The sequence below is a fragment of the Mandrillus leucophaeus genome, unplaced genomic scaffold, assembly GCF_000951045.1.
Source record: "Mandrillus leucophaeus isolate KB7577 unplaced genomic scaffold, Mleu.le_1.0 Scaffold114, whole genome shotgun sequence".
NCBI classification, from domain to species: Eukaryota; Metazoa; Chordata; class Mammalia; order Primates; family Cercopithecidae; genus Mandrillus; species Mandrillus leucophaeus.
The window spans coordinates 3,415,426-3,434,156 of NW_012099654.1; the positions used below are offsets into that span (position 1 = coordinate 3,415,426).

The 18,731-nt window shown below is 35.4% G+C and overlaps 1 protein-coding gene across 1 annotated transcript in view; it reads left to right on the forward strand.

The window, feature by feature from the left end:
• The window catches only part of ANKRD31 (ankyrin repeat domain 31), a 181,860-nt gene that overhangs the window by 47,847 nt on the left and 115,282 nt on the right, over positions 1 to 18,731 (forward strand). Inside the window, exons 6-10 of the mRNA XM_011996538.1 lie at positions 190 to 236; positions 3,675 to 4,244; positions 6,275 to 6,555; positions 7,088 to 7,197; positions 11,242 to 11,397. Coding sequence (XP_011851928.1) covers positions 190 to 236; positions 3,675 to 4,244; positions 6,275 to 6,555; positions 7,088 to 7,197; positions 11,242 to 11,397 — 1,164 coding nt within the window. The remainder of the gene's footprint in view (positions 1 to 189; positions 237 to 3,674; positions 4,245 to 6,274; positions 6,556 to 7,087; positions 7,198 to 11,241; positions 11,398 to 18,731) is intronic.

Here is an 18,731-nt window from a genome sequence, read left to right on the forward strand (position 1 = left end):
ATGGAAGAATTTTATAACTTCATTTCCAAAATAATACTTTCATACCAATAAATTTATGTAATATTAATAAAATATAAGATGTGTCACTTGACTGAGAGTTTAAGTTATATGATTATGAAATGCCAACTGAGAAGGTATGTTTTTAGTGCTTTCGTAAAACTGGAGTGAAAACTCACTGTTCTTTTCTAGGGCCTGAGGCTGATGAAACTCCTGAAGTTTTGCCACACATAGAAAAGGTTGGTCTGTATAACAGAAATTAACTATGTAGATTGTGGATTTAGATTTTTTTTTAAATGTGTCAATTAAAGTATCAAGCTCATTTAGACCCTCACCTAGGCAGGAATATGACTAAACCATTTCGGTAAATAGAAATCTATTTTTGTCTAATCACCTCTTTCATATTGATTCTTCCTTATTGCTGATAAAAGTGTTTTCTTGATCTGTGTTTCTTATCCAGTACTGTAAGTCTCTTATTTTTTATCTAGAGTAGAAATACATAACTTACTATCAAACTAGTTTCTGAGATAATGTAACAAAGTTCCTTCCTGCTTTGGATTTGCTTTGTACTTGGTGCTATGGAGAATCAGAGGACTGTAGGATTGGCTGTGCTCACAAATGAACTCACACTTTCCTTAGGGATACTGGGCAATCAAGGACCTCCCCAAGCCAGCCCAGTATACCCATACCTACTTTTTTTTTTTTTTTTTGGAGATAAAGTCTCACTTTGTTGCCCAGGCTGGAGTACAGTTGTGCGATCGATCATAACTCACTGCCACCTTGGACTCTTGGGCTCAAGAGATCCTCTCACCTCAGCCTCCCAAGTAGCGGGGACTACAGGCCCATACTACCACACCCAGCTAATTTTTTTCTTTTAATTTTTTTTGTAGAGACTGGGTCTTGGCATCTCACCCAGGGTTGTCCCTGTAGCTTACTTTATCTCAGCCATACCTTACACATTCCTGCCTTCATGGTTTTGCTTGAATCAGGAGCCAGAAGATGGGAAATAACATAAAATTTGGAAACCAGATAGGTCTAGGTTCCAAGGATAACTGTTTATATCTGTAAGATAGGGACAGCGATAGCTGTTTTACAGGTATTGTGAGGACCGAGCAATGATGGTTCATGGTGTCTGGCACCTAGTTGGTGCTCAATAAATGTGTGTTCCTCCATTCTTTCACTCCTTCACAAATCTTTAATTTCTGGCTTAAGTACCTGTTCTTCTGTGGATCTATTTCAGATAGTTCTGGCAATCTTGACCAAAGTAACTGCTCCCTCTCTAGCATTCATTATTTACTGACTATATCATTATTTCCAAATCACTTGTACTCTATGATATTAATAGATCTTCTGAGGAAAAGGATTTTTTGGACAAAAATGTTTGGAGAACACTGTGTCCTAAAGTTCCCCCAATGCACATGGTTTGGAAAGTTCTGTCGTCCTCTACTGCCTCCCTTTTTTTCTTCCCCAGAAAACTCATTTTTGCAAGACATTAGGCTTTGTATGTTATCAAGCAAATGGGCCTGCTGCCTGATGTGCATAGAAGCCAATGCTGTGGCACTGGCTTTTGAGGAAAAAAAAAAAAAAAGGCTTTATTGTGAGACAGGCCAGCAAGGAGACAGGAGAGGCAGTTCAAATTTGTGTCGTCTATTTGGGGTCTGGAACAGGTTTTAAGGGGCAGAACGTAAGGGAAAGGACTTAGGAATGTTGGTTGGACAGAGTCTGATTAGAAGGCTTCAAATTTGACCATTTACGGTAAGGTATATTTAGGTGGATTTTAGCACCAAATCTTCCTGTCCAGCAGACCTCTTGCTTCAGAAAGAGTACCAGTGGTCAGGTTCCAGTCATTTCTCAGTCTTCTTTGTTCAAGGTTCTGGCTGCGCTACATGACTTGCACTTTTGGCCCTGTTATACCTGCTAGATGACTTGACATTCTGTTACCAACAAAGTAGGGCCAGTTTGGGCTGGTTCTGTGGTTATAAATGGAACTGCTTGATATACACTAGTTTATGCCATTCATTTGATTTCATAAGTGTTCTATGATATTATATGTATTCTATTTAATGTCTTAGGTATTTATGTCTTGAATCTTTTTTTTTTTTATGTCTTGAATCTTAGGTTGGAAATAAATTGCTTTAGGACAGAGCCCAATGTATATACTTTATTATACCTGGTGCCTTGAATTTAGTAGACGTAAGGACTTCAAATAGTGGGGAGGCCTTGAACTGAGACTTAGAGAGTGAGTAGGATCTGGTTCTTGAATTTCTTGCATATTCCTTTTATCTTTCTGAGAAAATTATAGTTAGCATTGCTAACAAATAAATATGTTTTCTTAAGTGTTGTATGCTATTAATATATACTGAGTACATAAAGGTGGCAGGTAGAAAAGGACAGGAGGAAGAATAAAGTGGTTTTGCTTTTCTCAATCATACCAGATTAGAATATTAGAAGGCTTACAAATTACCGCACATCCTGTCAAAGGTTTGGTGGATTTGATTTTTGGAAAAAAACTAAAGTTGTTGAAACCCATTCTGTTATTTAAGGCCAATAAAAATTATTTAGTGTTCGAAAAACTTTCAGTGCCTTTAAAGCACCTTATTTTCTTGAATGGCTTATAAACTCATTCTGAAAGCAATTTCGAAAGAGGGATTCTAACAGTATTTTGAGTATTAGAAACTTTGTGAGGCTGTGCACAGTGACTTATGCCTGTAATCCCTGTACTTTGGGGGGCCAAAGCGGGCAGATTGCCTGAGGTCAGGAGATTGAGACCAGCTGGACCAACATGGTGAAATGCCATCTCTCCTAAAAGTACAAAAAATTAGCAGGGCATGGTGGCAGGCCCCTGTAATCCCAACTACTCAAGAGGCTGAGGCAGGAGAATCACTTGAACCCTGGAGGCGGAGGTTGCAGTGAGCCGAGATGGCCCCACTATACTCCAGCCTAGGTGACAGAGTGAGACTCCATCTCAAAAAAAAAAGAAAAAAGAAAAAAAGAAACATTGTGAGAACAGGTATAACCTATTAAGGTGATGTCTTAGAGAAATAATAGTCATTTAGAAATGTTAAGTTTTTGTGGGGTTTTTTGCTTAAAATAACCACAACTCAGAGCCATTCATTTACAGCTAGGGCTTGTAATATTTATACAGAACTGTACCCTCATTTCTTTACCTTTTCCCTCTGACCTTTTGTCCTTTGGCCTCTTTACTCTACATTTACTTATTCCTGCAAAGGTGGGGCAATAAAAAGAAGGTGAAATTTTGTTCCTAGTTAATAATTTTCATAAACCAAATAGGAAATTTTGGCAAGAAAGAATTTTATAACCATTAATTGCTATGAAGCTTTGAGATCATCTGTTAATTTAACTATCCATGCCATCTCTGCTTCTTCTGTTAGCACAGATAATTTAAACTTAAATGAATAATTTGCCATCTGTAATTATGGTCCAGCCAATTATGCTCTTGGTCTATTATTAAGCGTTTAACCATGTATTCAGTAATTAGTGATTTGGTATAGGAAAGCAATAAAGAGTATTCTTTTTATTTGTGGAAGAGAAGGAAAGTTGATGATAAATTTTGAGGGTAGCTTACAAACAAGGTAAACTATAAAACTATAAAGTTTTCATTTTAAATACTTTATTGTATATGCTGTAATGATGTAATTTCTATTTGTAATACCCAGGAACTAAGTGACGGCAGAGATTCTCCTGAAGTTAGCCTTCTCTCAGGCACTGCTATTACAGTATCTGATATGGTTGCTGTAAAGGAGACATCATTAATAGAGCCAGAGAAGATCTTAGCAGCACCAAATACGTTTTTTGAGCCTAGAAAGGAAGTCATATTGACCGTGACTCCTGAAGAAACTAAGGATGAAGAAAGCTCTCTTGAAACCTTTGTGTCTGCCTTAGAAAGGTTACTTACATCACCAGAAAGCACCCAGGAGGAAAGACTGTTTGAATTAGTAAGTGATTTTGATCGTAAAGAATTGATGGACCCATTGAGTGACTCTCTTAGTTCCATATCAATACCTTTGAATGCCTGGTCGGCATGTCATAGCGATTCACTAGAAAATGCAAAGGATGATGCATTGCCAGCTGAGTTATTGGAAGCCCTGAACACATTGTCGGAAGCCAAGATGGAAACCATCTGTCACAGAAAAGAGGGAGGCAGCAGTCTCATTGCTAGAAATGAATGTTTAGAAGTGAAGTTCAATACGTCTCAGACCAATGAAGATTGTACACAAATAGCAGAGGTGAATTTTGAATTTCTTTGTTCTACTCCACCATTTGAACATGGTTCCAAGTTAGCTGAGCTATAGGACAGGCGTTTTTCAGTGGAGCAAGTAGCTGAAAATATGAGTCTATGATTTTGCCTTTTAAACTTCAACAAGTTTTCATTGTGTTAAAATCAAATTTACCCAAATATCAACACCCATAAGATACTTTGTGACTTGGAAGCATAGAGTGATCTCTTTAGAAGTTCCTAGGGTAGAGTTTTCTGGGAGTTAGGAAGTTAGAATAGACAGATTTCTTCCCAACAGGCCTGAGAAGACATATCATTACATTGCTTACATGTAGGAAGGAAAGATTTCTTTATTAAAATTTTCTGTTAGCTCAGAAAATCACTATGTCTACCTGGGTGCAGAGTACTGATGGGATACCCCACATTAATTTACATTTTGACACAGAATATATGCAGGGATGCCGGGGAGGGGAAAAAATATGCCTAGCTTAAGCAGAATTTTGCCTTCTATGTCTGAGAATACTGCCAGGTGGCATAGCTCTTGGGGTTTAGAATTCTTGTAGTATTATGCCTGGAAGCCCTGTAGTGGCCTATCACTCACAAAGTCCCTTTGTCATATTGACAGTTTCTTTGTTTTTAAAAATAATATTTATTGTTTTTTTCTTGATTATAATAATAATGCATCCTCATTATAAAACAAATTTTAAACCTGACAGAATTACACAATAATATAGTAACAAATATCCTCCACAATTTCACTCTTCAGAGATAATCACTGTTAACAGTTGGGTGTATCTCTCTCCAGTTATTTCCATCATATTCTATATTAGTTCATTTTATACTAATGGGATTATATTATATATAATGCCTTCCAACTTATTTTTTAAATTTAATAATATATTTTGTTTATCTTTCAATGTCAGCAAACGTAGCACTGCTTAAATCTTTTGATTTGTTGAATAGTATTCCACTATGTAAATATATTGTAATTTATTTAATCAATTCACTAATGATGTCATTTGGATTGTTTTCTTTCTTTTCTTTTTATCTTCCGATTACCAAAATGTTTCTGTGAACATCCTTGTGAAGATTTATATAACAAAATGCTGAGCTCAGGTTGCAGCATACGTACCTGGAATAATACTGCATGAAGTTCTGGTTAACAAATCTCAAAACTGACATAGGATTTTTTAAAAACCAGAAAAAGAGAAACTAATTATGGAGATAGGGCATGAAGGTTAAATATGGAAAGAGGGAATATGAGTAAAGTGTAGGAAATTATGATTGATATTAGTACAGTGAATATGAATTTAGCAAGTCTTCAAAAGGAAAGAAAAAAGAAACCCTCTTAAGTAGAAAGGAGGCTTATTTAGAACAGATCAAATAATATACTTGTTTACTCAGCTGTAATAAAAATATGGAGCTTGTTACCTTTAGAAGCTTTGCAAGATGGATATGTAAGTAGGCTGAAGAAAGGTTTAGATGATACATATAAAGAATACATATGCTCATGGAAGTTAAATCTATAATGAATTATTAAGGGAAAGTTAGAGAACAATTCCTGATATACTGTTAACCTTTTAAAATCAATGTAATGGAGGTTATATACTATTTTGTTCCACAAAATATCACTTACTGCTGCTGTCAGATAACAAAACCCTAGGCTGAATAGTCCATTGATCTAGCCTAGTGTGACATTTCTAATGTTTTTGTAGATCTCTCATCATTCTCCATTCCCAATTTCTTGCAAGATTAAAGCTCCCAGAGTGACCATAGATTTGCCCTTGAATTTTCAAAATAAATATTGATCAAAATCATTTTTTACTTATGCTCTTAAGCTTTTAAATCTGCATTGTCCTTTATTACATTAATTATTATAAAATCTTTCATTATGTCCACATATGTCTATGAATTCTTGTACTTGCATCCTGTAATAGGCATTTTAATTTAATCAAAGGTCAAGACAAAATTTAGCTTCTTACAGTTTTAAGTTTTTTTGCAGTGTTGTAATTGTTTGTGGATGTATTTACGTATTTGCAGACTCTGCAAGACCCAGATCCATCTGGGTTGCAAACTTTGGCTCATCAAAATATCACTTCTTGTGAACCACTAAGTAATAAGAGAAATTCACATTCAGTGACAAATAGCTCTGACCAGGAAACTGCGTATGTGTTGAGAAGATCATCCAGACTAGAAAAACTGAAAGTAAGCAGAGATGCAAAGTACTCAGATCACATGTATAAGATGCCAGAAAAGATTTTACCAAAAATCCTTGGCTGTGAGGACCTAACAAATAATAACTCTTCAGCTCAGAATTTCAGGTATGCAGTGAAATTATGTGTTTATCTCCAGGAATGCTGTAGACATTATAGATAATTATGTGCTTGGGGTCAGGGTCAGTATACAGTTAAGACAGGGTAAAGAGCTTTATTTTTTATATTATTGCTTTTTTTATTTTGCAGCTTTTGGTCAGTGCCATACCACACAGCAAGGCTTTTTCCTTGCAAAGAGCCTGCATCTTTTTCTCTAGAGGGTGAATAGAGTGGATAGTGACATGCCAACTTGGGGAGTGAAGAGCAGGAGATTCAGAATACTCACACTTGTAAATGACTAATCCTAAAGAAGAAAAACCCACAGGTAGTGCAAAGAGAGGGCTAGAAGCCATGATGACTGGCATGCCTGCTGCAGAATTACCTGCAGGAGCCATCTCCATTTTAAAAACTGCCACGCCACTTGAGAACAGCTCAGTAAAATACCCTGGAGTTTTAATACTGTAGTCAAAATTTGGTATAATTCTCTGTGAATGTTTGTAAAAACCGTTATAGCCATTTTAAAAATACATTGTTTTTCAAGAATGCAGGATCCGGCTTTAATGGTTGATAGTAAAGAGAAGAATATGCATTCACGCAGGTTGAAGAATGGAAAACAAATCAGGAAAAATGAACAATTTCCAGGAAAAAAAGGTGATGCATAGTTTGAGTATTTTTCTATTTCTTTTACAGAAACAGAATTTTGGTAGAGAGGATTCAGAGATTATCTTTCTCAACTTTCTAATGTTATTGATAAGGAAACTGAATTTCAGATAGTTAAGGGTTTTTCCCAGCATCATACAGCTCATTAGTAGCATAACTGAGAATTGATCCTGAACTTCTGACTCATAGGTTAGTACTTTTTTCTATAATTCTGCTTTGGAAACAGTAGTTACAGACCTCTTTTTAAATTTACATGTGTAACCAACCTAGCATAAGGCTATGAAAAAGCGTATTAGGAGGAATAAAGGAAAGGACAAGGCACAACTGTTATTTTCTTAGATCTTATTTCTGTGTTCCTATACCATCCAAAAGATTGAACTAAAAAACTCTCAGAAGCAATAAGAGAATCTAGAAACACTATTTAAAAAATAATAGGTAGTGGAACAACTGGCAAAACTGAAATATGGGTTGTAGATGAAAAAATAATATTGTATCAGAGGTAAGTTTTCTGAATTCGATAATAATACTGCAGTGATATAAGTGTACATCTTTGTCCTTAGAAATACACATTAAAGTATTACTGAGTAAAAGGGCATGATGTATAAAAGTTACTTTTTATATATACATGTGTCTGGATGCATATGTATCTGTAAAAAAGAATGGTTTAAAGTCAATGGTAAAATGTCAACAAGGGGTGAGTCTTTTGTTCTATTTTTACAACTTTTCTGTAAGTCTGAAATTATTTCAAAAGAAAAAGTTTTAAAAATGTGATAAGCTGGAGTCAACAATTAATGCCTTTCACATATATGTATCCATGAACTTGTTAGAAAATGTAAAAGATTATCTCATTTATAATTGTTACAAAAAGAAAATACTTTTATAACTAATAAGAAATGTGTCATATTTATAAGAAGAGTTTAAAAATTCTACTGAGGGATGTAAAAAATACTTGAATAAATGGAAAGAAGAACCTTGTTCTTGACTAGAAAGATTCAGCATTGTAAGAAGGTTCTCCCTAAATTATTGTAGAAATGCATGAGATCTCATCAAAAACAGATTTTTATTTATTTGCTAAATTTTTTGTTTTATTTTGTATTGCTTTTACAGGGATAGAGAGTAGCTATGAGAAAGTTTCAAAGTAATACTAAATATCACCTAGAAAAGTAAATATGAAAGACTAGCCAAGAAAATTCTGAAAAATAAAAACAAAAAGTTAAGAGTGGCAGGACCTTGTTCTCCATAATATGTGAGCATATTAGAAAGCTACAGAAATTAAAGTCATTTGACACTGTAGCAGGAATAGACAGATAACTCAGTAAAACAGCATAGAGAATTTAGATGTAGAAGCCAGCTACAGTGAGACATGGGACAGATATGTAATATAGATGGCATCTCAAATTGTGGTGAAAAGAAAGACTAAGCAATAAGTAGTAGAAAACACAAACAAAATTGGGTTTCCATAACATTCCTTACACTAACTTTGATTTCAGATTGATCAAAGATTTAAATGAAAAATGAAAGTTGTAGAAGAAAATGTAAGTGAATCTTGCTGTAACCTTGGTGTGGAAAAAGTCTTTTTAAACCCTCTTGGTTTCTGAGGTTAAAAATCATAAAATTAACTGCATACCTTTAAAATAATGGTAAAAATTCTTTTAAAGAATGATAAAATTAACTACATACATTTTAAAAAATTGTATAGAAATATACCCTAAAGAAGAATCAAATATTAAATAGCTAAGAAATATTAGCATCATTTGACAAGGGTTTAATGGCATTAGTATGCAAAAAGCTCTTACGAAACAGTAAGGATAAAGAACAGGGGGTGTATGTCATGGCCTTAACGGTGGTGATGGTTTCATGGGTATATACTTGTCCCCAAGTATATTGAATTGTATACATTAAATAAATATCCCTTTTTACATGTCGGATAATAATAATAATTATTATTAATTTAAAAATTTTAAACTGGAGGAAAAAAGTAAAAAGAACATGAATAGATAAGGAACATGAACAAGCAGTTTACAGAAAGAGAAATACACACACACAAACACACACACATACACATAAGCACCTCAATCCATTCCTATTGGTCTAGGAATTCAAGTTTGAGTTTTGGGAGGACACCATTCATTCTATAACACCTTCATTGGTGAATTCTCCAAAATATATAAGGGGGAAATAATACCAGTTCTCCACACAATTCTTCCAAAAAATTAAAGATGAAGAAACTCTTCTCAACTCATTTTAATGAGGTCATCATTAAACTGATACCAAAATCAGAGACATTATAAGAACAGAGAATTAGACTAAATATCCTTCATGAATATAGATGCAAAAATTCTAAATAGGCCAGGTGTGGTGGCTGATGCCTAGAGTCGCAGTATGCTGGGAGGCTGAAGCAGGTGGATCACTTGAGCCCAGAAGTTTGAGATCAGCTTAGGCAACATGGCGAAACCCTGTCTCTACGAAAAATGCAAAAAATTAGCTGGGCGTGGTAGTGCGTGCCTGTAGTCCTAGCTACTCAGGAGGCTGAGGTGGGAGAATTACTTGAGCCTGGGAAATTGAGGCTGCAATGAGCCATGATTGCACCACTGCACTCCACCCTGGGCAATACCCTGGAGAAGAATATGGAGAGCAAGACCCTGTCTCAGAAAAAAAAATTCTAAACAAAACTTGAGCATATCAAATCCAACATTATATAATACATCATGACCAAGTGGTATTTATCCTAGGAATGCAAGATTGGTTTTACACTTGAAGACCAATCGCTGTAATTCATTATATTAACAAGCTAAAAAAGAGAAACCATATGATCATCTCAATAAATGCACAGAAAGCATTTGACAACATCTAACACATCTGTTCCTAGTGGAAATTCTCAGCAAACTAGGAATAGAGGGGAAACTTCAATCTGACAATGGACGTCTACAGAAATCATACAGTTTTATACTTGACTGTGAAAGACTAAATGCTTTCCTCCTAAGATCAGAAAATTACATAATTATAATATAACAAGTACAGCTGGCACAGACAGATTTGGAAATAAAGACTGCTTTGATTATGGTAAGCATACAATTTGTCTAGTGGGAAAAGAATACTTTATAGTCTGGTATGCAAGAAGGTAGACTCAAAGTTCAGCAGTTTAGTTTGTTATGCAGTGGGACTGAATCAAGGGAGTCAAAAGGCAAGGCAGTTTTATGTAGTCTATTAAGAAGGCTGCTGCAGTACTCAGTTACCTTTGTGAGGTTTTAGGATGGAGCAGGTTAGCTAGATAAAAATTGGAAAAGCTATCATCAAGCTATTCTGAAATTCAGAAAATCCAAATGAGTGTTGCCCTCCAAATTGACAGGATTTGGAACATGTAAATGAGGAGCTTCAGTATTTTAGGAGGCACAGTGGAGAACTGATACTTGATATACATTATCTGGAAAAGTATTTTAATCGTGCATTTCTGCTGACTTAGCAAATAAAAACAATTGCAAAGATCAGGCTATGATTCTCTGCTTAATTTCATTAATTTATTTTTAGCAAAGAAAGAGAATTTTGCATTCCTTTTTCCAGTCTCACTGGGATTAGTTTTTGTATCTTATATGCCGCTGAGATTTTCTCCTCATGGTTTTGTAAGACATCTGGTAATATACCATTTTATTAAATTTGATAATATATTATTCTAGGTTTAAATAATCGTTTTCACCAGAACTTTTAAGAAGATTATCTGTTAGTCTTTTCATATATGCACCTTTCATGGGTTTTCAATCAACATACACTGTTTATCACGGTTTATAGTTTACTTCAAATATTTTAAAACTAGTGACATTTGTCTCTTTTTCCTTTTTGTATGTAGATAATATTATAGTTGGGTTAATGGATGAATATTCTCATAATATAATATACTTTGCTTCTAGACTGTTGACTGAGTTAATCCTGTTACCTATGTTCGTAAAGTTTGTAGTCTGAAATCGGTGGTTTGTAATTCATATTCCTTCTGATATTCAAATAATGATTTTTTTCCTTTTGTTCATTCCCTCATTTCAGAAAAAATGAAGGTGAACAAAATATCTCTTGGTAGCATTAACCGGAGAAACATTTTTGGAGAGAACTTAGTATATAAGGCTGCTCTGAACGATGATGCTGATCTTGTTCATCATTGTATAAAAAAAGGTGGAAATGTTAATCAGCCAAGTTATGCTGGTAAGTTAGGATTACCACCCACAGTTATCTTAAGAGTGGTTTGTAGTTTCAGCTGAATCACTCTTAGGAATTATAGCAAAGTGAGCCTAAGGTAAGTTCCAAACAGAAGACTTTCAGGTCATTTTCCTATTTAAGTAGCTCCTCACCATTATCTTTCAGGGAAGAGGGCAGGATGAGAAGACTGGGTGGCAGGAGAAGAGCATTATGTTTCTCCTTCAAAGATTATGCCAGGTGGGTTATGTGCAGTGGCATCCAGAAGGTACCTGGGGCTGGCTTTGCAAGGTCATTGTTACTATGAGACTCAGCCTTGAATGAAGGAGAAACACTGGAAGAAACTGATGGTGCACTGAGCTATAGGGGAAAATTCATGATGAAATGGTAGATGTACAGCAGGAGCAGTGGCCAGGGAAATGGAAAGAATACGGTATGAAGTACAGAGCTTGGGACAGGGAGCTCAGAAAGAGCAGTATTTCTGCAAGGCTGGGTCACTGGGACAGTCTTCCCTGTGGGTAGAATGTGACATGTTGTGCTAGAGAAGAGTGATTGCTTAAAGGTACTTACACTGAACAATACTTGGACAGCCTGGATGGTGCTTTTGGGTGTCCATACTTTTCCATACTTGCTCAGTTTAGAAACAGTGCAAAGAGTCTTACGGTGCACAGAGATGGCACAGTAAAATCCATGGACAAGCAGCTGATTTCAAGTGCACCCCCAGTACTTTACCTTAGCAAGGCCTGGGTTTACACTATAATCAGAATTTTAACAGGATATTATTTTAAATGTCATACCCAGGTCATAGCCCTATAACCCTCAACGTTGGATCCTTATTTGCCAGCCACAGCACTTACTCTCTTGATTTCAAGAGATATGTGGTTCTTTCTGTTGGTATTCTTTGTCTGCCCATTGAGTTCAAGAGTAGCCCTACATGCAGCCAGTTTTGACTTTATGGATTTCCCAAGCATCTCTTAACATGTTTCTTTTTATTAACCTTTTCTTTTCCTGTGCCATTGTTAACATTCTCAGTGACTGTTCCCTTCTTGTCTTCAGCCAGTTAATGTATACCTTTTCCTCATTGTCCCAGGTACTTCTGTGACCTTCATGAATTCTTTATCCCTATCATATTTTCCTGCATTTTGAACTTACTTGTTCTCTACTTTTCCTTCTTACTTTGAGTCTTAGCTCTATCTTTATTTCTGGCTACCACATCCCACAGAATTACAGAGGACAGTGTTTCCATTTTCAACAGAATCACCTGCAAAGTTTGTTTAAAGTGCAACCATCATTTCACCTCCCAAAACACACACACACACACACTCTCTCTCTCTCTGTCTCTGTCTCTCTCACACACACACACACACACACACTCTCACTGTCTCAGTAAAGGTCAAGGACTGGCAAGAGCTGTATGACCTCTAACATGTTAGTTCGATGTAGTGAGCTTTTACATACTGTTTACATACCTTCTATGTATCAGATGCTGTGAAAACAAAAAGATTAATAATCTCCAGTAGGAAGATTTAAGTGTACTTATTTTGTGGTACAATTAAAAAAGAGGCCCACTGCCCTGTGAGAAATGAACAAAATGTAATAATGGACCAATGGTCTTTTATATATAACATTTTGAATTTTATGAGTCCTCACTTACATTTTATGTAATTTTGTCTGTGATTAAAAAACAAATTGCAGGGAGCTCAGAAGGAGTACTAATTCTTTTTCCAAAGGCAAAGGTGACAGTCATGAAGTAGGCTAAAAAAAACTCTGAATACTCAAAATAGATCACATTTTAAGTTTTTGCCAAAAACCTCTCAGATCAATGCCTTGAGCTTTATTTTATGCAGAACTCTCTCTGATTCCTATACCTGTAACACATTAGAACTGAAAAAGAAAGGTTGGCCCAGACCAGGGTATTAATAACAGCCTGAAGTTTAAGTCAATAACAAAGCAAGAAATAGATAACATAAAATATGAGAGACAAAACTGTTTAGGACTATGTAATGTAGAAAGGAGTGTGTGTTATTCTTCTGTGAGTGTTAACAATGGCTACATTACAGCATATAACAAATTTTATTGTGATTGTAAATCTTTTTAAAAAATGTATTATATTATGTTCTCTGTAAAGGAAATTTATAACTATATTCATGTTTTAAAGAGATTTCCTCCATGATAGTTAATTTCTTTTTTTAAATAAGTTTTTTTGGGGATCTCCCAACCTGCAGATTTGGGAGGTAGTAAAAGATCTGTTGTAGAATGTGTTCCATCTTTATTTTGGAGGGGTGGTTTTACAATGCAGAAGGCATAATCCTTAGGGGAAGGAAAAGTCTCTGTTACACTTGATTTCTTTCTGTAATCTGTAGCGATTTCTGTGGTCTTCAGTGGCTTTCTCTGCAGAATAAAGCTCCTTCTGGCTTTATTGACACTGGGAATTTCTTTCAACCCTGAAACTGATAATTCTTCCTTACTGAGTCATCCTTGTTTAAGTCTCACTTCAGGTAGCATTCATTGTTTTTTCTGGAATTGGACACTATTTACTTTTTACTTTTAATGGATACATAATTATTATATAACATAACTCTATGTATTATATATGGTATATATTATAAATATACATAATTATACATGTTTATGGGGAACGATGTGATTTTTAAATACATGTGTACATTGTGTGATGATCAAATCAGAGAAATTAGCATATCCAACGCCTTAAACATGTATCATTTCTTTATGGTAGGAACATTGAAAAATCTCCTTTTCTAACTATTTAGAGACATTCAATACCTCTTTGCTGACTCTAGTCACCCAACTGTGCAATAGGATACCATCACTTATTCTTCATTTCTTCGTGTGTGTGTGTGTGTGTATGTGTATGTGTAACGGAATCTCGCTTTGTTGCCCGGCTGGAGTGCAGTGGCGTGATCTTGGCTCACTGCAACCTCTGCATCCAGGATTCAAGCGATTCTTCTTCCTCAGCCACCTGAGTAGCTGGGATTTCAGGTGCCTGCCACCATGCCCAGCTAATTTTTGTATTTTTAGTAGAAACGGGGTTTCACCATGTTGGCCAGGATGGTCTTGATCTCCTGACCTTGTGATCCACCCGCCTCAGCCTCCCGAAGTCCTGGGATTACAGGCGTGAGCCACTGCGCCTGCCTCTTCCTCATTTCTAATTGCAACTTTGTACCCATTGACCGTCTCTTCCTAATTTTTCCCCTCCCGCTACTCTCCTCACTCTGTAGTAACCACTATTCTATTCACTGTTTCTTAGGATCAACTTTTAAAAAAAAAATATTTATTTATTTATTTTTTATTATACTTTAAGTTCTAGGATACATGTGTACAACGTGCAGGTTTGTTACATATCTATACATGTGCCATGGGACTGTAAACTAGTTCAACCATTGTGGAAGACAGGGTGGCGATTCCTCAAGGATCTAGAGCTAGGATCAGCTTTTTGATTCTGCATATGAGTAAGAACATGCAGTATGTGTCTTCCTGTGTCTAGGTTATTTCACTTAACATGATGTCCCCCAGTTTCTTCCATGTTGTTGCAAATGAAAGAATTTTGTTCTTTTTTGTGGCTGAATAGTATTCCATTGTATACATATACCACATTTGCTTTATCCATTCTTCTGTTGATGGACACTTAGGTTGAGTCCATATCTTGGCTATTGTGAATGGTGCTACAGTGAGCATGGGAATTTAGATATCTCTTTGACGTATTGATTTCATTTCCTTTGAATATATACCAAGTAGTAGGATTGCTGGTTATGGTAGTTCTATTTTTAATTTTTGAGGAATCTCCATATTGTTTTCCATAATGGCTGTACTAATTTATGTTCCCACCAAAAGTGTAAAGGTTCTCTTTTCTCCACATCCTTATCAACACTTATCTTTTGTCTTTTTAATAATTGCCATTCTGACTGGAATGAGGGGGTATCTCATTGTGGTTTTGATTTGCTTTTCCCTGGTAGTCAATTATGTTGAGCACTTTTTTCATATACCTGTTGATCTTTTGCTCATTTTAAAATATAATTATTATTATTATTTTTTGGCTATTGAGTTGTTTGAGTTTCTTATATATTCTGTATATTAACCCCTTGTCAGATGCATGGTTTGCAAATATTTTCTCTCATTCTGTAGGTTTTCTCTTTACTCTGTTGATTGTTTTCTTTGCTGTGCAGAAAGTTTTTAGTTTGATGTAATGTCATTTGTCTATTTTTTTTTTATTTTGTTGCCTGTGCTTTTAAGGTCTTATTCAAAAAATTATTGCCCAGTGTCATGAAGCATTTTTCCTGTGTTTTCTTATAGCAGTTTCGTAGTTTCAGTATTTACATTTAAGTTTTTAGTCCACTTTGAGTTGAATTTTGTGTATGTTGAAAATAAGGATCTAGTTTTATTCTTCTGCATGTGGATATCCAATTTTTCCAGCCCTATTTATTGAAGAGACTGTCTTTTCCCCAGTGTGTATTTTTGGCACCTTTGTTGAAAAGCAGTTGGCTGTAGATGCGTGGATTTATGTCTGGGCTTTGTATTCTGTTGTATTGGTCTGTGTGTCTATTTTTATGTCAATATGATGCTCTTTTCATTAATAGAGCTTTGTAGTGTATTTTGAAGTAGGATAATGTGATGCCTCTACCTTTGTTTTTTAAAAATTTTTTGCTTAAGGTTGCTTTGGCTGTTTGGGGTCTTTTGTGGTTCTATATGAATTTTAGGTATTTTTTATTCCTGTGATGAATGTCATTGATATTTTGATAGAAATTGCATTGAATCTATAGATCATATTGAATCTGTAGATTATTGTGACAGAATTAATTATTCCAATCCATGAACATGGGATACACTTACCTTTATATGTGTCCTCTTCAATCTGTTTCATCAATGTTTTATAGTTTTCAGTGTAGAGATCTTTCACCTCCTTGGTTAAATTTATTCCTAGGTGTTTTATTTTTTGGTAGCTATTGTAAATAGGATTGTTTTCTTGTATTAGTTTTTTGGATAGTCCACTATTTAGCATATAGAAACACTGCTTTCTGTGTGTTGATTTTGTATCCTGCAAGTTGATTGACTTTATTAGTTCTTGCAGTTTTTTAGTGAAGTTTTTAGGACTTTCTATATATAAGACCGTATCATCTACAAGTAGGGACAATTTGACTTCCTTCTTTCCCATTTGGACACCTTTATTTTTTTCTTTTGCCTAATTTCTCTCACTAGGATTTCCAGTACAATACTAACTAGAAGTGGTGACTGGCCATTCTTGTCTTTTTCCAGATCTTAAAGGAAAAACTTTCAACTTTTCCCTCTTTCATATGAAGTTAGCTATGGGTAAAAATAAAACCCATATATGGGATTTATTGTATTGATATACATACCTTCTGTACCTAATTTGTTGAGAATTTTTATCATGAAGGGATGTTGAATTCTATCAAATGCTTTTTCTGCATCTTTTGAAATGATCGTATGGCTTTTGTCTTTCTTTCTGTTAATGTGATATATCACATTTATTGGTTTGTGCATATTAAATCACTCTTGTATCCCTGGGATGAATCCCAATTGATCATAGTGAATAATCTTTTTAATGTACTGTTGAATTCAGTTTGCTGGTATTTTGTTGAAGATTTTGCCCCTGTGTTCATCAGGGATATTGGGGATTCATTTTTAAGCACCTCCTTCCCTTGCCCCATCATTGACTTTGGATCCCTCATCCTTGTATCTTGTTTTCTTTGGGAATTTTCTTCAGTAACTTTAAAATAGGATACTGGGTTTTCCTTGGAAGCCATATGTTTACTTTTATATTTACCTTATCTTTCAATCATTCTGGGCTCAAGGAGAAATGTGATATTTGCTTGTGGTTATTTTCTCATTTCTATAGTAAACATTTTAGTCTTTTTTTTTTTTTTTTTTGAGATGGAATCTCACTCTTGCCACCCAGGCTGGAGTGCAATGGTGCTATCTCGACTCACTGCAACCTTCCCCTCCCAGGTTCAAGAGATTCTCCTGCCTCAGCCTCCCGAGTAGCTGGGATTACAGGCGCTTGCCACCACGCCTGGCTAATTTTTTTATTTTTAGTAGTGATGGGGTTTCACCATGTTAACCAGGCTGATCTTGAATTCCTGACTTCAGGTGATCTGTCTTTCTCAGCCTCTCAAAGGGCTGGGATTACAGGCGTGAGCCACCTTGCCTGACCCATTTTCGTCTTCTTTAGGAAACTAATTTTTATTGTAGTTTGAGCAAAATCTAGACAAGGAAAGGAAGTTTTATAGGAGGAAAATCATCATCTGCATTCCAAAGTTAATGACTTTTGAGTTTCTGGTACTTAATTTTTCATCCCATCTAACTGGGACCTGTGATATATAATCAGGTTAACCAATGTACATGTTGGTAAGCAAATTTTCACTAGTTCACAGGTTCCAGAACCTAAACAGCAGTGAATTCATACCTTCTATAAGAAACAGTATTTGGAGGAAATAGTTTTTGTATATACATTTTAAAAATAGGTAGTTTTAAAATATTCAAAAAGTTCACGTGACCTGTTTATCCATATAACTAATATCTCGATTCTACATATTTATTTTATCAGATACCTATCCATCTTGAAATCTCTCTGTCCATCCATCAATCCATCTTTATTTTGATGCATTTCAAAGAAATTATAGACATCAGTGTGTTTTACCACTAAACACCTCAGCATGAATATTATTAGAGTTCAGGGGTGTGTGTGTATATGTGTGTGTGTGTGTGTGTGTGTGTTTTCTCAGGTAACATTTTCATATAGTGAACTACAAATCTTAATTGTGCCATCTGATTAATTTTGACAGATACACTATCCCAGAAAGTTTCCTCATGCCTCTCTTCTGTCATTCCTTACTCTCAAGATGCCACTACTGTTCTGGTATTTTTCACTCTGTGTTAGTTTTTCTTCTTTCAGTATTTCAGCATATTTCACCACTAAACATGATTTTAACTATAGGTTTTTGTAGATGCTCTTTATCAGATTGAGGAGTTTGAGGAGTCTATTCTTTTTTTATATATATACTTTAAGTTCTAGGGTACATGTGCACAATGTGCAGGTTTTTATATAGGTATACATGTGTCATGTTGCTTTGCTGCATCCATCAACTCATCATTTACATTAGGTATTTTTCCTAATGCTATCCTTCCTCTAGCCTCCCAGCTCCCCATCCCCCAACAGGCACTGGTGTGTGATGTTCCACCCTGTGTCCAAGTGTTCTCATTGTTCAATTCCCACCTATGGGTGAGAACATGCAGTGTTTGGTTTTCTGTCCTTGTGATAGTTTGCTGAAAATGATGGTTTCCAGCTTCATCCATGTCCCTGCAAAGGA